The 24,706-nt window shown below is 46.6% G+C and overlaps 1 protein-coding gene across 11 annotated transcripts in view; it reads right to left on the reverse strand.

Moving 5' to 3' along the window:
• Nedd4l (NEDD4 like E3 ubiquitin protein ligase) overlaps positions 1 to 24,706 on the reverse strand; it is a 317,780-nt gene that overhangs the window by 54,744 nt on the left and 238,330 nt on the right. For all 11 annotated transcript variants that reach the window (XM_060377163.1, XM_060377162.1, XM_060377161.1 and 8 more), the window contains 4 exons: positions 17,074 to 17,124; positions 4,821 to 4,882; positions 4,582 to 4,684; positions 2,438 to 2,604 (listed from right to left, as the gene is read on the reverse strand). In XM_060377163.1, coding sequence (XP_060233146.1) covers positions 2,438 to 2,604; positions 4,582 to 4,684; positions 4,821 to 4,882; positions 17,074 to 17,124 — 383 coding nt within the window. Of the gene's footprint in view, positions 1 to 2,437; positions 2,605 to 4,581; positions 4,685 to 4,820; positions 4,883 to 17,073; positions 17,125 to 24,706 lie in introns of those variants that run through there.

A 24,706-nucleotide genomic window follows, 5' to 3' on the forward strand; every position in this document is an offset into this window, starting at 1 on the left:
AGAATGGTGTTTCTTCATTTAAAAAAAAATTGTAATTTTTATAGTAAAATATTGTTTGCATCTAACTAGGACTAAGAACAAATGTAAAATGAGGTGTTTAAAAGGCCAGTGAGAACTGAGAAGGTGCGGTGACCCCACTGGACACTTTCTGTAGTGATGGCCCAGACAGTACACCAAATCATGTGCCTCAGATCACTTCCCGAAGTGGCTCCTTTTGGCCAATCATTCATTTTATGGAGCTCCTAAATCTGGTGCCAGGCATGAAGATCAGTGAGTAAGGGATCACGATCCCAGTATTTTCCTATTTGTCCTACCCAAGGCAGCTCAGATCTGAAATCCTAGCCCTGGAAAGGCTGAAATAAAGTGTGAGGTCAGCCTGGACTACAGAGTGAGAGCCTGTCAGAAACAAACAAACAAACAAACAAACAAATGCCCCCGCCCCCCTCCACCGAAGCCAACACACAGAAAACACAGTTTCAGACAAACAGGAGGGTGGGTGGCTATGCCTCATGCTGTGACAGAGAAAGCACTGGCTACGAGGAGATGGTAGGAGAGAAGGGCCTGGCACCAGACTTTCACCTGTGGGAAGGGCTTCGTATTTGCTGTTTTGGGAAGGTACACGAGCCAGAGGGGCTGGCAACAAGAGAAAGTAAGCAGAAAGCAGCTGTGATGAGACTCCTAGAGGCACTGCATGTTTAACCGTGGGATGTCTGTCAAGAGACAGGGATGCAGAACTCACATAGGACATCCTACGTGCCAGGGAGAGCCAGGGACAGATGTTCAGAAGGTTCAGCTTTGGGACATATGTCTACAGAAAACTGGGCAAGAATCTGAGTCACTGAAGTAGGTAGTTACATAACCCAAACGCTCCTGCCTCACCTCAGTGTTGGGATCGCAAGCCCGTTTGTCTTCATGTCTGCCCACTGAGGGAGGGAATTCTTTGTTTACCTAGAACTGTAGTTCTCAACCTGTGAGTTGTGACCCCTTTGGGTATCAAATGACCCTTTCACAGGGGTCACATATAGGTATCAGATATTTATGTTATGATTTATAAAAGCATAAACATTACAGTTATGAAGTAGCAACGAAAATAATTTTATGAATTGGGGGTCACTGCAACATGAGGAGCTGTATGAAAGGGTTGAACTATTAGGAAGGCTGAGAACCGCTGACCTAGAACCTGATTAATCACTACTGATCGACACTACCATGTCTTCAGATACAGTGTACTCTTAATTAACATATCTTTCCACAATTTAATTTTTCTCTGAAAGGTACTGCAACATTCTAGAAAAAAAATACCTCAATTATGAAAAAAAACTTTTTAACCTAAAAGCAAAAGATAACTCTGTTGGAGGTCCTAGGGCTTTTGGCCAAGTCACGTAATGCTAGGGAGAGATAATTTAAATCCACAAACTACAGAGGGCATCAAGGGGATACTGTGGAAAGTGAGTTCTGCCTATCAAACTGTTTTCTTGCCCTTGAGATCGGCTTTACATGTAAGAAGCCATACTTATGTAACTGACATCTTGATAGATTTGGGTTAAGTATATACCTGTGAAACCATCACCAAGTCTCACTGATGACGTACTTTAGATACATGGCAAGTGCTGTCTCAGGACTTGCCTCATTAGCCACTGGACGCATTTCCCCCTCAAATAAAGACTTCCACACGCATGGTGCTGAAGGTGAACAATCCCAGCTGCTGCTCTGAAGCTCCCGATGCCCAAGGCACCCTCTCCTCTCACCGTGGGAACGCTGCCACATCAGTAAAGTTTTGCTTCTCACTGTGCTTTAACAAAAAGCTACTTCAAAATCTTTCTTAAAAGCAGCAATTGAAGTTTAACTAGGATTTATTTATTTGCTATCATCAGAACAAAAATTACTAAGGGAACAGGCATCAACCGCCTTGCTCTCTCAAAGCTAGTAGGGTGTTGAAATAAACAGTAATTACTAATGTTGACTTTTGCAAATCTCCTATGCATTTCTAAATTTACCAAGGCAGTGATACTTAAATTTTCTGAAAAGTAAATAAAATAAAAATAAACAAAGCTTCTGTGACTTTCTTTATCAAATGATGTGAAAGAATAAAAATGCAAAGCATGAAAGTCAAGCCAATCTGTCTCTGGTTTCCATCCTGGGACCTTCAGGAGAGGAAGCTGAGGAAGAGGACATCGAGATGATTGGCAAACCAAAGAGGAGTCTAGGAAAAAGCACATTTTGCTAACCCTGGAAGAGGCACGGAACAACTCCAATCTCACTGCAAAAGGCAATATGGCACAGGGCAGCAGCCTCTTCTTTTGCATACACGCATGCAGGTTCCCCCTGCTCACACTCACACACGGATGTGCACACATCTCCCAAACTTTGTCCTGGAGTTGCCACCGGTTGCTGTGCAGGCTGAGACACAGCCTCCCTGCCACCTGGCGGTACTCACATCAAACTGGGCCGGTGCCACTGTGTACTCCTGTTGTTGTGGTTGACATAGTAAGTGCGGCCCAAATTGTCCACTTTCTCTTCCCACCCTGGTGGCAGGGGAGGGGGAGGGAGCTCCTCCTGGTGCTGGGAAGCTGAGTCGTTTGAGTCGACAACTTCCCACCCGTGCTGTGGAGGAAAGTCAGTGGGAGGTCATGAGTCTGGGCTCCAGATCACGGGAAAAGACAACCCCAGCGTGACGTCTTGTAATGGTTTCCTGTGTCACACTGAGGTAGGGTCCCTCTCAAAGGGAGACAAAAACCAATTCAGGGTCTCAAAACTCATTTGAGCAATGGCCAGTTAAGCAGGAAGCTCCCCCGTCTGGATACTCCATTTACTTTCTTTTCATTTTGAGAACATCTGTTTATTTGAGTACGTGTGTTCAGACGCAAGCTCATGTGTGCATACGTGGCACGTGTGTAGAGGTCAGAGGACACCTTGCATGGTTCCAGTCTTTCCTTCTACCATGTGGGTTCGATGGATCTGATCAGTTTGGACAGAAGGTGCACTAGCCTACTGCGCCATCTTGCTGGCCCTGTTCAGTTTCTTAAGTCACGTCATGAATCTGTACACTTCGTTAGTTTTTCTGACTCAGTGGCCTCTAGGGCTGCACCAAGCACACGCCACAGCTGTCACAGCTGTCGTTCTTTCAGCACCACCATGAAGTAGGCGTGTGCATTTGAAAAGAAAGCATGCTACAGGTTGCAGACGTAGGGATGGGGCGATCGGTCTCCAAGGAGGATGGCCTAGGGCTGGTGTGAGAGGGGAGGAAGCTTCACCCCGGGGTGTCTCACAGTTGCGAGCCAGGCGCTGTCTAGAAACTGCTGCTGTTGCTCAGGCTCTGCACAAACAGACTGCATGGTGCCAGGATCAGGGTTACACTGCTCCGACACATACCTTAGGCATTAAGTGTTGCTTTCCTAACATCCCCTGGTAAAGCCAGCAGAAAATCAACCGATTCGCTGGTTACTGCACTTGGAAGACAGGAAGAGTGTAAAAAAAAATTCCTTGGGATTCCCACAGCAATCGGTTGATTCGCTTGGGAAGTCTCAACCTCCAATATAGCCTGCCACCCACTTCAGCCCCTCCTGTCACGTGCCTAAACCTAGGGTGAAACACTGCTGGGAAATGTGGCCTCTCGGTTGGAGGGCGTTCGTTCAACTTGTCTGCCATGCATTATTCAAGTAGCACAGATGTGGGGACAGCTGCAAACAGATGTGAAAGCACACAGGGAGGCCTTATCCAATGGGGGGCTTTCAGAGCAAGATGAGAACTGGGCTAGCAGGACAGCACTGTCCACAGCACATGCTGACATGGCACAGTGGCACCTGAAGTACAGACATGTGACCAGCAAGTGAGGAGTCCACTGTGTCAGGTAGAGGACAGAGAGGAACACTCTTCTGAATGGCTAATTGCAACATGGCATTTCCCAAGGAGGGCTCTGCGATGCGTGCTGTTACCTGTGGACTAAGCGAATCAGAGACGGGAAGAGATTCTAAGTCACCCCATCTACTCTAGTGCAGCTGCAAGTGCTAAAAGGAACCTGAAAAGAATCGAGAAGTCCAAAGCAGCAGTGGGGGTGGGGTTTCCGGCAGTGGGGCTGTCCTTATGTTGCTCTGAAACACTCTCCTTAGGCTCCTGCATTTGAGCATGCTGCTGGTGCCGGGTAAGGTTGTGGAACTTTTAGAAGGCAGAGATTTGCTAGAGGAAGTGGGTCTCAGGGGGTAGGCTTGTGGATTTACAGCTGTACCCCGCTTCCTGTCCACTTTCTGCCTCCTGACTATGACACGATGAACTTCATGGTTTGAAATGGGAGCTTTCCCTCTTCCTTACGTGGCTTCGGTAGGGCATTCTGTAACAGTAGCTAGACATGGAGCTAACACTAAGGAGCTGCCTCTCCTTTTATTAGTGTTATGACACAAAATGGGAATTTCACTTCTGCTAAAACAATCACATAGTAGAGGGCTTTCACAGACAAACTCAGGGGTGAATTTGTATTTATGTTTACAGACATCAACTTCCTTCAATGACTGAGTCTCAAAGTGTAAGGCAAGTGAGATGGGCAGGCCGGAAAGAGGCCAGGCTTGCTGATGTCTCTCCTCGTACCTCCATGTCGTCCCTCTGATCGCCGTTTTCATCGTCCTGACCTCCATTTTTCGGCATGTAGGCCATTTTCAACCGCAAGAATCCCTTGACTCGAGATTTGTGACTGCGGACAGGAAGAAAACCAGTTTTGAGGGATATGGCTTGTTTCCAGCCTTCCTGTTTAAGCTGTTTGCTCAGTCTGTCCTCAGAGAAACCAGCATTTGCAGACACTCACCCCGACACCCACCCGAAAGCCTCACCTTCTAGGTCGTAAGAGAAAATCCTTAAATGTGTAGGGTCTCTCCATGGTTGGGTCTTCTGTCTACGGGAGGAAGAAAATAAGTTAGCCGAAAAGCAATATTCGTAACTATTCCGTGTTTTTGACACACTCATCAGGAATATGGAGGCCATAATTTTAGCACATGGCAAAGGTAAAAATAAATAAATAAATAAATAAATGAGCGGGCCTCTCAACAGGTGTGACTAATTAAATATCTGTGAGGCCCACAGAAGTTCGTCTATTCAAGGGCCACTAGATGTCACCATCTTCATGAGGTTCTGGTAGTCAAGAACAAATGACAAAATTATTGCCAAGTGCAATTTCTAACTGCAGGGTGTGCCCTCAATCTCCCGGAGTCCACTGACTTTGGAAAACTGGTGGTCAGTGACGTCTCATTATCCTCCTGACTCAAGAAGCCTAAATGCAGAATTCGAGGCCTAGCTTTGGGATGCAACTTCCTTACTCCCTTTAAAACATCAAGTCGTCAGCCTAAAAGAATTGATAACATCTCCCATGGAAAGCATCCAGGGAGTTTCCACCCTCCCTGGGCTTTTTTTCATGAAGCTGTGAGTGAAACTGGGGTGTGATCCTTATGACACAAACCTGGATTCAACTGGAAAGAGAAAACCCCAACTGAGGAGTTGCCGCCATCATCAGATCAGCTTTTGGGCATGTCTGCCTGATATTTCTTTGATTAATGACTGCTGTGAGAGGACCCAGCCCACTGTGGGACGTGCCGTCCCTGGGCAGGTGGTCTTAGGTTGTGTGAGAAAGCAAGTTTGGCAGCTTCCTCCCTGGTCTCTGCTTCAGTTCCTGCCTCCAGGTTCCTGCCCCGAGTTCCTACCCTGGATTCCTTCCAGGGTAAACCTTTCCCTCCCAAGTTGCTTTGGGTCACTCTGTTTACCACAGCAACAGAGGCGCCACCGACAGCACAGGATGTATGCGCATTCCATAAAAAATTGGGATTCGTCTTACTGTGCAAAACTGGTTGGTGAATAAAGCAGGAAGGTGGGAAAATCTGAGCCAATACTTAAAAAGTGGTATACGTAGTCAAACCTGAAATACTCAACCTGTCAAATTAAGTGCAATGCAAAATACTTGCTTTTATAGGAAGAGAGGCAAACCATAATACAATGATGAATTATGTTGAGAGAATGAAGAGAGAAAATATGTGTATACGTTTGAAATACTCAGTTTATATCCTTCTTTCCTGATGGCTTCCTAGTCTCTTATTTCGTGGATTTTTATTGTAGTGCTGTACTTATTGTGTGTGTTGCTGTGTGCTGGCCAAAGACAACCTTGGGCACTGTTCTCTTTTCCTCTTTCACTGGCCTGACACATGATTAGGCTAGTGTGGCTGATCAAAAACCCCGGGGAACATAAGTCTCAGCGTCTGCTTTGATAGTCTGCAGGGCAGAGCCTTTCAGAGGCCCTCTGTGGCAGGTTCCTAACTTGTTTCTTGTTTTCTTCTTCTTCTGATGTCCATCCTCTTTGCCTTTTGGGATGGAAATTGAGCATTTTAGTCAGAGTCCTCCCTCTTGATTAGTTTCTTTAGATGTACAGATTTTAGTAGGTTTATCCTATATTATATGTCTATATAAGTGAGTATACACCATGTATATCTTTCTGCTTCTGGGACAGCTCACTCAGGATGATCCTTTCCAGTTCCCACCATTTACCTACAAATTTCATGAGTGCATGGAATCTTATGAAAGAAGTGGGAAATAGTAAGATCTGGAGAAGACAAGAACTCCACAAGGAGAGCAACAGAACCAGAAAATTTGAACACAGGGGTCTTTCCAGAGACTCATACTCCAACCAAGTACCAGGCATGGAGATAACCTAGAACCCCTGCACAGATGTAGTCCATGGCAGTTTAGTGTCCAAGTGGGTTCCATAGTAATGGGAAGAGGGACTGCCTCTGACATAAACTGAATGGCCTGATCTTTGATCACCTGGTAAGGGGGGGATCAGCCTTACCAGGCCACAGAAGATGACAATGTAGCTGCTCCTGATGAGATCTGATAGACTAAGATCAGAAGGAAGGAGAGGGGGACCTCCCCTATCACTGGACTTGGGGAAGGGCATATGTGAAGAAGGGGGAGGGAAGGTAGAATTAGGAGGGGAGGGTTTATGGGGGGATACAAAGAGAATAAAGTGTAATTAATAAAAATTAAAACAAAACAAAACAAAACCAAACCAAACCTGGGGATCTTCTTGTCTGCTTTGCCACTGCTAGAACTGTAAGACATACATACCATAATGCTTTCCCACTTATTGCCTTTACATTTTTTCTCAAACAATATATTTTGACCATATTCTAAATCCTACACCCTCCAACTCCTCCTAGATTCTACCTCCCTACCCACCACACTTCCTCTCTTTCTTACTCTCTCTCTCTCTCTCTGTTTTCAGAGACAGGGTTTCTCTGTGTAGAGACTGTCCTGGGCTCACTTTATAGACCAGGCTGGCCTTGAACTCATAGCCTGCTTCTGCCTCCTGAATCCTGGGATTAAAGGCGTGTGCCACCATGCCTTTAATCCCATGCTATGTTCTATCTCTCTTAAGAAACAAACTCCTAAAACTAAACCAACCAATCAACCAACCAAAATTCCCAAACAAAAAAAATACCAAATTAAACTAAATCAAACCAAAATAATACACAAAAAAATATGAATCTGTATTGGCCAACTACTCCTGGGCATGGGGATTGCTCTAGAGCATGGTTGGTGTACCCAGTATTATTCCATCGGAGAAAATGGATTTTCCCCTTCCCCGTAGGTGTGAATTACAAATAACTACTTGGTTAAGGATGGGACTTTGCTTCTAAGTCCCCTTTCCAAGCTGGGACTATTTCTTCTGGCTTGAACTTGTGCAGATCTTTTATATGCTGTCACCCTGTAAGTTCTTAGGTGCGTTGGTCCTGTTGGGTCTGGAAGACACTGTTTTCATATGGGTCCTAGGGATTAAACTCCAGCTACTTCTGTTTTCAGTTTACCTACTGAGCCAACAAACTTTGCTTTATTCTTACTACAATGAAATGAAAAGTCCTTCCAATAACCTATTAGCTATGTGACCAGGCTTTGTACCATTACCTCAGTGTAAATAGTCTTTTTGACAATGCCTCATACTACAAGCCTTTGCCATCTGATGAACAGATCATTTCTAACCTAGAGTCCATCACTGACAGGTCCTCCTGCCTGCCAATCAGTCAACTCTGGGTGGCTCTAATGATGTCTTTTTGCCCTCAGAGCCCCTATGACCTGTTTTACCCTGTGTTATATCCCTCTGCTAATCTGTTTCTTACCACTACATAAAAGCATTTTCTGGCTTATAATTTACCATCCTTACTTCTAGGAAATGAGCCCATGAGATCAGAACTTGAACTTTCTCACCACTGATTGCTAGGGTCAATAAAGTAAATACATGCACAAATAGTTGACAAATTCACTTGAGCTATAAAAACTGAGTCCTAAAAATTAACTTTCACTTAGGAGACTCAGTCATTGTATTCTTGGAGTGTCTTAAGGGAGGTAATAAGTCAAACTTATTGACCTTTGGGGAATATTTTCTCTACAAAATTTTCTAATGCATATCATTTACAGTGCAAAACTTGGTAATCAGGCATATTATTGTTGGAGCCAGTGACATGGTTCAGCAAGTATAAAGGTGCTTGCTGTCAAGCCTGAAGACCTTAGTTAGATCCCAGGAATCCACCTGATGAAAGTGAAGAACCAACTCTCAAAACTTGTTCTCCGACTTCTACATGTATACACACACACACACACACACACACACATGTTAAAAACCTATTGAAAAAGAATACTAATGTTGACAACACTTCCTTTTTTTATTCATTTGATAAAAAAGCAATCAGCATGAAGGAAAAGACGTATGATATCCAGAGCGCCTGCCCTAGGGGTTGTAGCTGTATGGGAGGGTCTGCCACAGCAACAATGAACTAGATTCCAGTGGAGAACAAATTCAGCTGTGTGTGGAGTCAATGGTGCAGGCCTGCTGCTGGGCATCAGGGGGGATCTGAGGAGCAGGAGAGGGCCCTGGGCATTTTTCTGTTCACATCCCAGGCAAGAGAACTCACAGAGCAGGAGGCAGACCCCAATTTTTTGTTTTTGTTGTTGTTGTTTTTTGAGACAGGGTTTCTCTGTGTAGCCTTGGTTTCTCTGGACTGGCTTTGTGAACCAGGCTGGCCTCTGCCTCCAGCATGTGCTGGGATTAGAGGCGTGTGCCACCGGGCCTGGCTGTCTTTACTATTTTACAGAACTGGGTGGTTCTTACCTCTCTGGTCTCTGAAGTCCCTGTCTATAGAGTGGAGCAGGAATGAGGTCTTCCTGTATTATTGCGAGGATTAAACCAATCAGCTGAGAAGGAGATTTACATACAGTCCTCACCAGGTGCCAGGCACAAGCCTGGCCACTGTCATCACTGACCAGTTTCACCTTTTGCATCTTGGGGGTGTTACCAACTCAACACCATGAAACTAAAGGCAGGTGCATCAGTGCACTTCATGGGGAAAATCCTCTAACCCAGCAGTTCTCAACCTGTGGGTCATCTGACCCTCTACCCTTTTGCTGCCATCCCCTAAGAACACTGGCAAACACACACGTTAACATTAAAATTCATAACAGTAGCAAAATTACAGTTATAAAGTAGCAACAAAAGTAATTTTATGGCTGGGGATCACCACAACGTGAGGAACTGTATTAAAGGATTGCAGTATCAGGAAGACTGAGAACCACGGCTCTAACACCTTAAAGTTTTCACCTTAAAGACCATCTTCCCCAGAGAGAAAGCAGTGCTGAGCTCCAGACTGGAGAACAGACTGGTGAATTCAACACACAAAACATTCATATTTTCTTTTTCTCCATTCCTCTCTCCCTCTCCCCCTCCCTCTTTCTCTACAGTACATTATGGTAGCCCAGGCTGGCCTTGCACACATGGCCTCCTCAGCCTCCCAATGCTGAGATTTAGTCACTGAGCCTCCATGCCTGATTTGCTGATGGGGCATGGGACAGTCTTTTGGACAATGCTGTAATCTTAAAGGGAGTTGTTATTATTATTATTATTATTATTATTATTATTATTATTGCAGAATCCTTGTCTCTATGACAGTGGTAAGAGAAATCATTTTGAAGGCATATGTAGGGGAAAGCTGCTAGAGCCCAAGATTCAAAACCTGGCTGAAACCACCAGCTACTCCCAAGCCTCAGGCTCGTCATGTCCTCTCTACTGTTGACCACAGTGTAGGCACACCGCTGTACTGTGGAGCCAGTAGCAGGCCGAGCAATGCCACTTGCTGGACGAATCACCCTCCTCTCTGGGCCCAGGTTTCCTCACCTAGAAAATGCCCTCATGAGGAGATAGTAATGAAGTGGGCACACTTTCATAAGCACCACCATCACGCCACCAGCCATTAACATAAGAATGTCTGCCACCTAGACTACCATAGAATGGCCTACCTCACCATTCTAGGACAACAGCTCAGGCTGCTCATACAACTGGCCAGCCCAGAGTAATTTACATTTCTGCAACAGCAGCAGTGGAGAGCATCAGGAGCTGTGGGGGTAACTGGGAGGCAGAGAAGAGGGAAGAGGCAGGAGAAGGTTCAGGGCACAACAGGAAAACACCTGTCAGAACTTCATCCTGTTGTCAGAGCACGCCTTCCAGTTATTTTTATCCCTAATCAGAAGGCGCACGGCACTCTATGCCAGGTTTCAACAACAATGCACTGACTATAGCAAACAGGCCTCCAAAGAGAAGTCTAAAACCACCAGCAATCCTACATAGCCACAGCTGAGGCTGTTCCTGGTGGCTCTGTGAAGACAGCAGGAACCCCACTGACAGGGTAGCTCTTTTGTGAGCAGCTGGTAGGCGAAAGGGCTGTCCTCATTTACAGCCTCCTGTCTCCTCTGCAGGCCTTGGTCCTGCTGCCAGCCCAGATCTCCTAGGTAACACGTCTGTCACCAAGGCCACGGAGCCTCTGGCTCAGGGAACACTGAACTACTCTGACAGAGTTAGGTAGCAGCCTGGCCTTGTCTCTGAGGGCACTTTCCTCGTGTAGGAAAGGGCCCTGGGATGACTCACCCATCTTCAGATGGAAGCCGGCCCACATCCCACGGGCGGATTCCCACCTCTTAAGCCTGTCCTTTGGCACAATGCGTTTCCTTGGCTTCGTCCTACGTAGAAGTTCACTTACCACGCTTGCTTTGCCTCAGTCCTTTCCTCAAAGTGCAATAAAGTAGAAAATAAATACTGAAGATAAACAGTCAGGGATCGGAGGGAAGGAAGCAGATGTCCCGGCTGCCCCCACAACTTAGTTCCTGTCCATTCCCTGTCCCCACACAAGTGAAACCCAGAGAAGTGCTTCTACAGCCAGGACCGAAAGTGAATCAGGATTCTAAAATTACTTTGTTTCATCTGGAAGCCCTTGAGCACAAAGCCTGGAGGATTCCCTGATTAAAGGAGGTGACTGTGGTTCCCACTGTGGTGGCCTCCCTCTTTTGCTCAGGGATAGCAGGCAGTGACCACCTACTAAGCAGAGCAGCTTTGTCACCATCTCCCCTGCCCACCTCTTGGCTCCCACTGTTTACTCACTTTTCCACTGGCAGGGTGCCAATTTGGACTGACATATAAGAGCCACCTGGCCCAGAATGCCACTTAACTAACCCAGGTGCCCAGCGCTTGGCAATGGGTTGTGGCAGAGACCTGGGTTCCACAAAAGCTGAAGTTTGTCCCTCAGTGTACACTGTAAATACACTGACCCCATAAATTGCCCTGTTGGCAGGGCAGGTGGGGCAGAGGCTTGAGAGAGCGTCTCTGAATCAGAGAACCAATGGTGGCAAATGGAGGCAGCTCGGGAAAGCAAGCCTGAGACTCTGAAGGCAAAGCCTGATATTGCAAATGCTAGCATCTGCTAGTAACAGCTGTGACAGGCTTTCAACGAGGAAAAGGCCTGCAACTTGGGGGGGGGGGGTCTACAGTATTTCTCTCTCAGAACCACACATATCAAGTACACAGAATGGAACATGCAGGTTACTGAGAGCAGGTTCATAGCCATCTACACTAAGGCCACTTCTCCTGTGCCCTTGTCATCGAATTCCTGATTTCTGTAAGAGCTTTCTGCTACACTGGCCACCAGAACGGAGCCCGAGACAGCGCTTCCTTAACGAATAAAGGTGTGCTCTCCTAACTGACAAGAAAGCAGCCCGTTACAAGTTTGAAATAGTGTCATACGGAATAGCCGTATTCAGTATGAAATCGCTTTTATTGCTCCTGATTAATCTGGTTTGAAGTCTGTTAGATCAAGCCTCAGACAAAACGCCGCGCGTGCTCTCTCACTCTGATATCCAGGAGGAAAACAGGGGACCAACAGAAGGCAGGAGAAGGTGAGGGTAGGGGAGTATGGAGTGGGAACACGCTGCAAGTACATCTATCATAGACGTGCATGTCTTTACAGGGCCTGCAAGCTGGCTCGGCACGTTCAATCCCTGTGGCCGACATGCTAGAGAGAGGGGCTGGCTCCTATGGGGTATTCTCCGATCTCCACTTACGTGTCATGGCAGAAGCATGCATGTGCTTGTATAACTCAGCACCAGGCCCAGTGAAACATAAGTAGAGCGCAGTGCTAATAATTATACTTTAAACAAGTGAATTACATATTTACATGGAGGAACAGTCAATTAAGAAGTCTGTTAACATGGATTTGTAAGAAAACCGATTTATCTTTATTTTTATGATTTTAACTTTGAAGACTTGTATTATTATCCAGATTGAATGCTTTGGTGTTACTGTATGCAGAATTACAGAGAAATGATGTGAAGTAGGAGGGAAAGAATGAAAGCTCACAACAAGCTTTCTGGTGGGTTGAGGATTCACCAACTCCTGGCTGCCACAGTAGCTAAAAGAATGATCTATGGCAAAAGGGAATGGAAACCACATTTGACCCAAGCCTGGGAATTCTAGCCTAGCTGTATTCCAAACATTCATAGGGTGCCTGCGGCAATGCCAGCAATAAGCTAGCTCAATGAGGGTCAGCCTGCTTCACTGACTCACCTATAAAAACCAGAATTCCATCTCTCAGTAAATATTTGTCCAAGGAATGAATTCTTCAGCTGCTAATGGGGCTGTATTGTCAATTAATAACCGTATACTCAGTCAGGTCCCTTCACCTTTAAAAAAGGATCTTCTCTATTACGGAAAGATTTTTAAAATAATTATTCATGTGTATGAGTGTGAATGTACATGTTCGCATTGGTGTCCACAGAGGTCACAAGAAGGGGTCAAAGTCTCTCAAACCGGAGTTGTAGGCTGTTGTGGGGCATTTGATGTGGGGGTGGAGCCTGCCTTCCGGGCCTTCACAAGACCAGCAAACGCTCTTAACCACTGAGCCACCTCTCAGCCCCAACAGTCTCCACTGTTCATAATTAACAGGCCAACTGAAAGTCTTTCATCTTAGGTTCTTTTACCTAAGATGGGATGTTTCTGACAACTGCTGGGTCTCTAGGCCACATGTAACCTAACCATACCTGAAGGGACTCTGGTTGGCTTGAGCATGGCGAGCATGGCTCTGGCAGGCCTTGCCCCCTCCCCCGCAATTCCCTCTGCCTTGCTAAAAACTGTTAGACTTTACTCCTAAAGTGAACCCCCAAGGGCTCATCCCATATTTGGCTACTTCCTCTTTCTGAGTCTGACCACCAAGGTCCAGTTATCAAACTACTGAAGTCCAGCAATCAAAACCCCTCTTTGGCTCACCTCATTAACACAACCAATTAAAATTAAACAACTCATCTTAATACAGGTTTTACCCTTTTACCTTTATAAACTGCCATTTTCCTACGGGCCATATCTGTCTCTTCTCTATCCACAGGCAGTCCCTTGCCCCACTCAGGGACAAAAACCCCTTAACCCTCCCTTGCCCCTCTTCTCCCCTTTCTTTTGTTTCCTTCTTTCCCTTCACTCTTCTCTCTATCTCCTGTCTTTGTCCCTTATCCCTACCCTCTGTCCCTCTGGGGCAAATAAATCTTCTTTGTGCTGAGAATTTGGACTGAGAACTTGGTCTTCGGGTCCCTTTTCCTTTCAATAACAGTGGTTATGTAGCCGTCAAGATGGAACCTCTATTACATACTCCACAAAATAGACTGAACACGCACAACACATTCCAACACTGTATTACCACACAGAATGAACATCTGTGCAATTTTCCTACAAGTGTCCTACACATACAGCCAAATACACACATAACAGTACTTCAAATCCAGGGCCCCAAGGCCAAGCACGTGCATAATATACCACAAGGAACGGACCTTTACCTCCCCTCTCTAGTTTCTACTGTGGTCCATATCCTTGAAGGTAGTTCACAGAGGTCACCTAAGACCACCGGAAAACATGTATATTTACATTACAGTTCCTAACAGTAGCAAAATTACAGTTATGAAGTAGCAAGAAAAAATCATTTCATGGGTGGGGATCACCACAACACGAGGAACTGTATTAAGGGGACACAGCATTAGGAAAGTTGAGAACCACTGACTGACAGGGCTTGTGGTACTGTGACATCGGCTTCTCTTTGGACGTTTCTGTTACCAGAAAGATGGCCTGTTTAATCTGTGGGATCTTAAAATTTAAAAAAAAGGATATTTTTCCTTAGTATGCATTAATTGTATGAAATAATGACTTTCACTGTGCCCTTTTCATATATGCGTGTAAAGTACTTTGATCACATAATGATCTTCTTAATGAGCTGGTTTCTATTCTAGAGTTGGGCCTTGATAGCACTGACTTCTGTGGAAGCTTACCCTGGTTCTCTCCCCCCTTCAAAACTCCAAAGCCCAATTATTCCCTGTACTGACTTGGTCTCTAAAGAATATGCGTCTTACTCACTGGAAGCTATGCCGCATTTTAAAACCAGCTACCCCTAAATCACACAACAAGAGAGCACACTGCAGAAAACTGCTGATACTTTCACTGACACCTTCTTTTGTTTTTCCTTTGAGACAGGAGGGGTCTTGCTCACAGAGCCCTTGCCAGGGTCAAGCTCAAAGAGATGACCTGCCTCTGCCTCCCAAGGGCTTGGATTAAAGACTTTTGCCATTATTGTCAGCAGTTCTTAATTTTTAAGGCTACAAAACAAACAAACAAACAAATAAACAAACAAACAGAAAAACAAAACTCCACCAAACTTAGTTGTGTGAGCATACTGTCTATATTGGATGCTATGTGTGAGAGCCCTGCAGAGTCCAGAAGAAGATGTCATGACCTTTTGAGCTGGGCTCATAGGTGCTGGGTTCTGACCTCCGCTTGTCTGGAAGAGCATAGCAAATGCTCCAAACCACTAAGCCATCTCTGCAGCTCCTCACTTATGACTCCTAAAGCCTATTAGTCAATGCTATCTCTTGATGAACACGTGGTTCTTACTTTAGGGTAAACAGTGACTCGGGAGAGCCACTTGAAAAGTAGCCAACTGATCAATACTGTCTCTCAGGATGGCTTACCAGTTTTGATCTGACCGGAAAAAAAACCCACTGAATCAGGAAGGTCTGAAGCCTTTTGTACTGGCTAGTTTTATGTCAGCTTGACACAGGCTTGAGGTATCAGAGAAAAAAAGCCCCCAAGAGATCAGGCTGTGCGCAAGTCCATAGAGTATTTCCGTAGCTAGTGATTGATGGGGGAGGGCCATCCTTAGGCTGATGGACCTGGGTGCTATAAGGAAGTTGGCTGAGCAGGATGTAAGGAACAAGTCAGTAAGCAGGACTCCTCCATGGCTCCTGCCCTGCTTGAGTTCCCGTACTGACTTCCTTTGATGACGTCTAAGTGTAAGCTGAATAAACCCTTTCCTCCCCAGGCTGCTTTGGTGACAGCTGTCTCATCACAGCGATAGTACCCTAGCTAAGACACTTTTCCTGTAGCTTCTGAGACTCCCACAGCCTCTCAGTGAGACCTGAAAAGAATCATCAGGTTTGGGGCTAGAGGGACAGCTCAGCGGTTCAGAGTGCTTGCTGCTCTATCAGAGGACTTAAGTTCAAATCTCAGCACCCACATGGGGTGGCTCCCAGAGGCCTGTTGCTCCAGTTCCAAGGGTTCTGACACCATGTTGCAGCCTTTGTGGGTACCTACATGCCCTCTTCCTTATGTTAAAAAAAAAAAAAAAATCCCAGGTTTCAGATATGGTTCTCATAGAAGCACTATGCAGCATACCCACAGGGTACCTGGGCTTCTGCTCTGTTCTTAGAAGCATGTATCTTAACATACTTCTTGAAGACTCTCTCCCTTAGCTCCCAAGTGAGAGGGTAAATCCGCTTGCCACTGTAATCCTTCTCAATACATCTTTATAGCTTCCCTGGTAGGAGTCCTTCCTGGCTTTTACCATCCGGGAACAGGCCTGGTTTCCATACAGCAGGTTTATACTGGATCCTTCCAGTCACTTTAGTTTATAGACTATTTATGCTACGTGCTTGCACAAGGACTGAAAAACACAGTGCCCTTGTAAGGCAGAAGTATTTGCCTCTCCTCTCATAGCTGCTTCTTATGACATTTTTGAGCTGTTTGTGGGAAAGGTGGCCAGGAGGAGGGTAGGACAGTCTGAGGAATGGCAGCTGGTATATGAGATACCATCATATTGTCACTGAATGGAGGTTGCAGGTGACTCCCCACCCTTCTGCCACAGCCCACAGCCCGCACTGTTTCCTCACTGAGCAGGGAGGAGGGGAGGCAGAGGTGCAAAGGCTAACCTGGAACATTCTGAGGGTGGCATTTCCAGTGGATAAGCACACTCACAATCAACAGAACCTTCTTTTCCATCTCCAAGCAGACAGAAAGCCATAAACGTAAACCCTGGGAAAAGGCAGCCTGTGTAGAGGCAGTTATTTTAACCAGAGATAAGTGAACACCAAGCCAGACCGAAGGCCACATGGAAACAAAAACCAAGCTTGGGACAAAAGGCTGGACAGGAGAAGATACTCAGTAAGAGGTGACAGCTAAAGGCGGAGGAGCTAAGGAGTAAGACAAGTGAGCCAGAGATGTTGACAAGAGCACTCATGTGAGTTGGATGTGGGCAATTTTACAGCTAGGTTGACCTCTACCTGACCCCTCCAGAGGGCCACCTTCTAGCAAAGGGCCATGGCCAGAGCACATACTCCCCATTTCAGCCCCTTTGTCATGACCATCATACTCTACAGACACCCCAGCTGGAAATCCCCAAAACTCTGGAGTGTCCTTACCGGAAGGTGACTCAGAGGCACGTCTACCTGGCCCAGGAAGTCGTCTCGTGTCTGTGAAAGAGAAAGCAAAGTGTTAATGTTGCTATCTGTACCCTGAGTGCCAGCACTTCGGCAAAACCGCCTCACTGCACAAACAGACAGTGGTCCAGGACCTTGTGTGGGTGCAGCCAAGGGGGAGGGCTATAGGCAGAGGGCCAAGACAAGGCCCCAAGTTCTCACCAGCAGACCGGGAAGCGCAGCTCCAACACCTGGTCTCTAAGTGACTGACAGTCTGTGCCTAGCCCCAAAAGAAGGGCAAGGAATCCTCTCGTAGGGCTGGGAGCATGTGGCCAGCCAGGAAAGAGGAACGGATAAGGCCATTTAGGGTTTGGGGCCAGAGCTGGACCCAGCTTAAAAAGAAGGCAGGACAGAAATGTTGGGAACATTTCAACACGTACTTATCCTGCTATAAACTCAAGAGCTTCCCAAGAGCTGAGAGTCTGAAGGACCACATGTGGCGTAGTTACTAATACATCTGATAAACTGCAGGTCATAAAAAAAGAAAATAAAGGTGCCCTCCTCCCCGCAATCCAGTAAGTATGCTACTGGGGAATCCACATCCGGGAGGAAGCCTGTAATTCTGGAGACACTGTGTTCCTTGGTCTCTTGACCTACCATATAACATGCTTCTTCATGACTTAAATGGGACCAGTGTGTGGCATTGGCTATGGGACTAACTGGGCCCCACTGAGTCAGGGGAGTCAGGGCTCAGGATCAGGCTACAGACCAGAGTGCTCTATATCCGTGCTCATATGCATCCTGTGGTTATAGCACCTGTGGCTTGGCCTCTGGTGTTCAGGGACCTTGGGCACAAAGCAGATCAAAACAACTGCTTCCCCATAGTGCAGAGTCGTTTCTGCCTCATACAAATTTTCCAGCTTTCATGCTGGAAAATTCTTTGTGTACAGTCAAACCCTTCCCACAGCTAGCTGGAAAAACAAAACAAAACAAAAACAAAACAAAACAAAACAAAACAAAAAAAAAACAACCTATGAGACCTAGAGACCCTTATCTGCACCAGAGTGGTTTACTAACAAATAGTCTGGTTTACAGACACTGCTTTATCATCTCACATTTAGTGAAACAGCAGGTAACAATGAACAAGGTATACGAAAATGATTTACTCCAGGCTTGGGCATTTCCTTCCAGGCAGGTTAAAAAATGTGATTAACTGGAAAGCCAGTTTGTCTGTTCCAAATGATGCGTGACAGATGACGGAAATTCAGCCCTGGCCAGGAGTGTATCAAGAATGAGAGCAGCCTCGGTGTCTGTATACCCGTGTGTGCATGCCCGTGAGAAACATGGGACCGAGAGGCCAGAGGTTGGCCTTGGTGTCATTCCTTAGGCAGAGTCCATCCTGTTCTTTGAGATAGGGTCTGTCATTGCCTTGGAGCTCACCATGTATGCTAGGCCGGCCAGAAAAGTCCTACAGCTTCACCTATCCCTTCTTACCCAGTGCTGGGATGAGAAGCACACATCACCATGCTCAAATTTTTACACAAGTTCTGAAGCTTGAACTCGGGTCCTCTTTCGCATAAGACAGACATTCTATTGATTGAGCATCTCCCCAGCTACGAATGCTTTTGAAGAATTTTTGGTTCTTGCATTTTTCTTAGCTACAACCCAATATGGGGATCCTTGTCCAGCAAAAGACATCTCCCTTCCAGCACTCAGGAGAAGGCCTGGAAAAAAAATGGCAGCGACTCTGCCTACCTTCCAAGTCCTATCTCCAGGTACCCTGACACACAGCAATGACTGTCACATAAGGAATTATAGTGCGGGCTCATCTGTCCTCCACTTGGTTGACATTATTAATGTCAGAGCTGTATACACAACAGCTAACCGTACAATAAAAAACAAACAAACAAAAGAAATAGATTTGTTAAATATCAGCCGTAAATTGTGCATGTGAGAATAACAGTACTGTCATTTGTGGCTTCCTCTCCTCTCCACCCCAACGACTGATATTCAAAGGACATATTATATGATCATCAAGGGACAGGGTTATCTAAAAGGCAACTCATGAATTGTGAACTTGAATGTAGTTTAGCAAAAAACCCCTCAGGATCTGTCTATATGTGCTTCCGCTGTTTTGCTGGAGAGACATTAGTTTCAAGCTGGTTAAATGAGCTTAGCTCTAGCCAAATGCTAAAAGCCAAGCACTCAGCGCAGACTGATGGCAGCAAACACTGCCAAGATGCATATCCACCATGGGCCGTGTGCCTGGCTTCGGTTAGGTAGCAAGCTGTAGAACTTGCACTTGAACCTAGATCCTGTATGACCAGCCAGAGGATGAAGTTCCTGCCCAGGCAGTTGGTTCCTGAGTCCACCCCAACATGCATCTCAGTAAGTGGTGGAGAGCAAGACGGGGGACCCTAACTCGGGGCTTCTCTTTGGATGGTGCATCTCAGCTGTGGGGACTCTTAAGATAACCCAGTGTGGAGTAACTTTTGGGGTTCCTGTTAATGTGCTCACATGGTATGTCACCTTGCCTGCTACCTCCTTCCCAACTTGTTTCTTTCTACAAATTCTCCGAGGCATGCCACGCTGGGAAATATGCTTGCATGTGGTGGGTTTCCACCTTGCATGGAAACGACAAATTTCCCAACCACCCAAATATAAAGAAGCTTCGTCAGGGAAGGGAGCTGAAGGCTTTTACTGACTTATATTAGGAGAGCTGGAAGTAAACAAAACAGAGCTCAAGTGTGAGAGAGCACATGGTCAGCATCAATGGATTTAAACTGATCTTTCACCAGTCAATGGAAGACGTTTGACTGAGAAATTCAGCTTTCAAACCAAGGAACGCTCAGGCGGCAGAGCACTGTGATTTTTCAGCGCTGAAGACTGAACATACAGCCTCAGTCTTGCTGGGCGAGCACTCCAAACGCAAGACATCACAGAAGCAGGGAGATGTGAGTCCCCTGGAGGCCTTGTCTTTAGAGGAGGCGTACAGCATGCAAAGGAGCCTCTGTCACCCCTCTGCGACAGTCAGAGGTCAGGAAGGGTATGCCCTGTGGAGGCTCCCATCTGGACCCTGACAGAGCCAATCTGTGGGCAGCACCATATCCTTAGGTTGTCACGGCTGCAGAATGACACCTTAAATTCATGTTATAAGAGACATTAGTCAAGTCATTTTTAGCAATCTGCAACACAGAAACATTGACATCAAACATGCTGACTACCGAAAGCTACAAAAAACAAAACAAAACAAAAAAACAAAAACAAAATAAACTGCAACTCACAGCAAATCTGGCATTTCTTGTGATTATCTGTAAGAAGTAATGGTGTCCATTTCAACCAATAGTACTCATTTTTTTTTCTCCGGGATGGAGACCTGCAGGTTAGTAACAAAATTACTTATGTTCTCCTCCACAGTGAGAATGCACACTGGAGCCGCTAAAACAGGCGCATAAGGGAGAGCAGTTTCAGTTACGTCAATGGAAAAGTGAATGAGCACACAGACCTCAGACCTCACTCATGGCTTATTCCCTGCCTCTTTGGCTCTCTGAACCAGGGTCTCATTTATATATCTCAGGCTAGCCTCCAACTTGAGAGCTCCATGCCGGGTCTGCTACGTGCTGGGACCACAGGTGTGCTCCATTTTGGCCATGCCCCTTTAAAACAGTTTTCATAAAGGTGTGTTGTCACATTGTAACCACACACAGAAGCTCTGAAGTAGATACAAGGCTTATCTGTCTTCAGAACCTGCCCCACGAAAGCTGAAGGGCAGGGTGGGGGACTGTCGGGGTGTGAACGTAATTGGGCGCCAGAAAGGGTGGGTTCCCAGGGGCCACACTGAGTCTCTAAGGCAAGACATATAACAAGGATCAGCAGGTAGTGATTAATAAGATTAATGAGATTTTCCCTCCTTCTGGTGCTGGGCATCAAATGTAAGACCTCATCCATGTGATGCAAGGCTCTAACTGCGCCACACTGCAGCCTTCACTGGAAATTCGTAATGGGAAATATCAGTGGCTCACAGGAAATACAAGTATGTTTGGAAAACCCCCTTTCTAGTTACATGTATGTGTAAGTGAACACATGTACTGAGATGTGATTAAGAGGAGTCTCTCGTAGCTGAAGAGATGGTTCAGGTAAAGCGTGGAAAGGGTTTGCTCTTACAAGCAAAAAGACCTAAGTTCGGATCTTGGAACCCATGTAAGAAGCTGGTATGGGAGTGCATACGTCTAAGCCTAGCAGAGCGAGACAGAGACAGGGTCAATAGTGACCTCTGGCTTCCACAGGCACAGGACACACACACACTACACACACAACAAAATTATCAACAATAAAAAGTTAACTTTCCTTTTATGTGATCTAAAAATAACCTGAATGCCACTCTACTGAAACTGTCCAATGCTATGGCCTCAAGTTTTACCCTGTACATCTCTAAGCAGTGACTTTTAAGATTAGAATTTCTCACAACAAATCCACGCGTATAGAACTTACAAGGTGAGCTAGAGATTTAGAAGGATTTAAGCATCAAGACAGGATATGGTTGCATTTCTTACTATTACACAGTGAGTCAAACCTTGCAATCTCCTCACAGAAAGTACGGGTGGCCTCACATGCTACATCCATACGGCAAGGCACCAAAAAGGGTCAGCAGTTCTTGGGGGTAATGATCCCACACAGAAACACAGCTATGTGTTTAGTTACTGTTTTTTAACCCACGAGTTAAGAAATGACCTCTCCTCACACATTCAATCACTGGCCGGCCTCTAAGCCTGCTGCCATAGCGATGGTGTGGGGGAGCTTTTTTATGTTGGAGCCGCTTGGAAGCACGCATGCAGCTATCTAAAGAACAGATTGTTTGAGTACCATTCACAGAAGCTTTTGGATCAAATGTCACAAATACAGCGACGCCTCCCCGGCTCAGTATCTGGAGAGGAGGCACCTGAAGGTCACGATGCATTCCTTCTTCAGACCCTGCCACATTCCGCAGTGAGGCACGACGCCGGCTTTGTCATCACGGACAAGAGGAAGGATGTGTGTCCTGCTTCCACTTGTCAGGCACATCAGCCTGTACCACGTAGACAGTGTGCTGTGTGAGAGTGTCTGGTCTCCACCGATAGCCTGTGCGGCGCAAGCCCCCACTTTACTTCTGCCTATGTATCACACAGCTGCACAGCTGCCCACAGCATGCACTGCTACAAGCCCCGAGGCCTCCCCCAGCACCCCCAGGAGTCCTCACCGCTCAGGCTTCCGCTGCTAGGGGCCCTATGTAACAGCCTATACTGCACAAGTCCTGCTACACCTCTGCCAAGAGCGCATTGTAGAAGCCTCCCATCACCCGTCGCCCCTCCACACAAGGTCCCCTTCACCTCCGCCCACATCCCACTGTCTCCCCACCCACATCACGCTGCACTAGCCCCCATTGGTACCGCCATGCTGCATGAACTCTCTTCTCTCTCCCCACACTCCACGTTGCAAGGGACCCCTTCACCTCTGCCCACATTTCACCTCCCTGGGCCACTGGCTTTAAGGTGAAATGTTTAAAAATGTTCTTAACAGAGTAACAGTCATAGGGCATTCCACTAAAATCAAAGAAAAGGTGTTCCAGTGAAATACCTGAATCCCCGTGCTCTCATTCAAATTCACTACATAAGCCCGAGAAGATGCACATGAAAGCACTCACGCACTCGCATACACATGGGGGAGAATAAACACACACTCACACTCACACCCTCAGGGAGGTCAAGCACGAACACACACACATGCACACGAGAGGGGTATTTAAATGGCTCTCACACTCTGACTTCTCTACCACTTAGTTTTTGCTAACAGGGCTGAAACAGAGGAAGCTGTGTCCTGGAGACAGTAGTTCTTATTTGTAACAACAAACCAGGAGGCCTCCATGTCAACACAACCTCACAGCAAACTCCCAGGGCCCGAACAGTCTCCAGTGAAAGCAATATGGGAGGTGGCATGGCTACCCAACACCAGCAGCATCGCCATCAGGAAGAACATCTATTTTAGGGCATCCCTTTCTTGAAAACACAAACAGAAGGCATAGAGAGGTAGATGGAGCAAGGAGCAACTGTGCCGGCAGACTGAAGTAGCCCTGCCGTTGCAGTCTGGATATGGTCCAGGGACATAACTAGGCCAGTATGCACTGGGCCTTCACGGGCTCAAATGAGGTCCCAGTTGCTCTGGGTGCTCAGCGACAACACCAGGGAAATGGTAGTCCTAATGCCCTCTACCCCCGGGTGTGTGTGTGTGTGTTAGAGCGGCTAGAGAACACCCACTCACTAGTCCCTCAAATGGACGTGCTTTCCAGGTGCAGGGTCAACAGAGGGACAAAGGAACAATCTTTGTGATATATGCAACTGATAATCAGGATTTCATATCCAGTTAACTGGAGGGGCGTGATGCTCGGACTCTGGGGACCGAAACTCTTATGTGAGCAGTACTTCTGAGCTCAGAACATGTCCTTGTCCCTCGAAGGCAGAGCGTGCCATGGGACACATTCCTCAACATCTCCAGTTGGACAACCCACACGTCCAGTGCTGCTCAGCGCACAGACCCGTACAACCTGCAGCTCCTTTGCAACACAGTGCTTCTCAACCTCCCTAACGCTGCCAGCCTTCAGTACAGTCCCTTACGCTGTGGTGACCCCAACCATATAATTACTGTTTTCCTTGCTACTCCATAACCGTAATTTCACAGCTGTTATAAATCATTATGTAAATATCTGTGTTTTCTGATGGTCTTAGGTGACTCTTGTCAAAGGGTTGTTCAACCCCAAAGGGGTCATGACCCACAAGTCGAGGACCTCTGCTGTCACAAGATGCGCATGGCCTGCTGCAGAACCCTGAGAATCCTTTGTTCTGCCACAGCCGAGGCCAGAATGACTTTAGGGAAGACATATCTGGGCAAACTTCCAGGGAATAGTGCTGCCCACAGCGAGATGGGTTTTCCTACCTCACTTAACAACACACCTCTCTCCCCAAAGAAACTCCCATAAGACAGCCCCATCAAGATGGCTTTTCAGTGAGTGTAGGCTGTATCAAGATGACAGTCAAGACTACCCCACATAATCTCAAAGGCTTGCTTACGTGAGAGAAGGCAGTGGGGACATTCAACCAAAGATGGCCATCAAGGACAGTACGTTAGGAAGGCGGGCTGATTTGAGAGCAGCGGACGCATGCGTTGGGTTTTCCAGCTGTGGAAACGTGAGGGACCAGGTTCCTGGGAATGGAAGTCTTGGCATGTACATACCCACCAGAGCTCTCATCATCAGGTCGAGGCAGTTGATTAAGTCTGGAGTCTGGCCCCCACCTGAGTAATCCTCCATGGCCAATGCTCCCCTCCTCACTCTGGCATACATAATAAGGAAGACGGTGTGGAAGACGCCCATACTAGAGGGAAGTATGGCAGTGTCTCTTGCTCAGTTGCAGAGATGGCTATCCAGGGAAACTAGGATGTGAAGGTCTACCCTCCTCTGGCCATGTCTGTGAAGTCCAATCTTTTACCAGGGCAAGACCAAGGAGCACTAACTATAATCTTTTCATGTGCATCTTTTCAAAGGGAGGAGGCCACTGTCCCCTTCTAGATTCCGTGGGAGAGCCTAGCTTCGCAGTTAACAGGGGCA

Source organism: Meriones unguiculatus, chromosome 2 (assembly GCF_030254825.1).
Source record: "Meriones unguiculatus strain TT.TT164.6M chromosome 2, Bangor_MerUng_6.1, whole genome shotgun sequence".
Taxonomy (NCBI): domain Eukaryota; kingdom Metazoa; phylum Chordata; class Mammalia; order Rodentia; family Muridae; genus Meriones; species Meriones unguiculatus.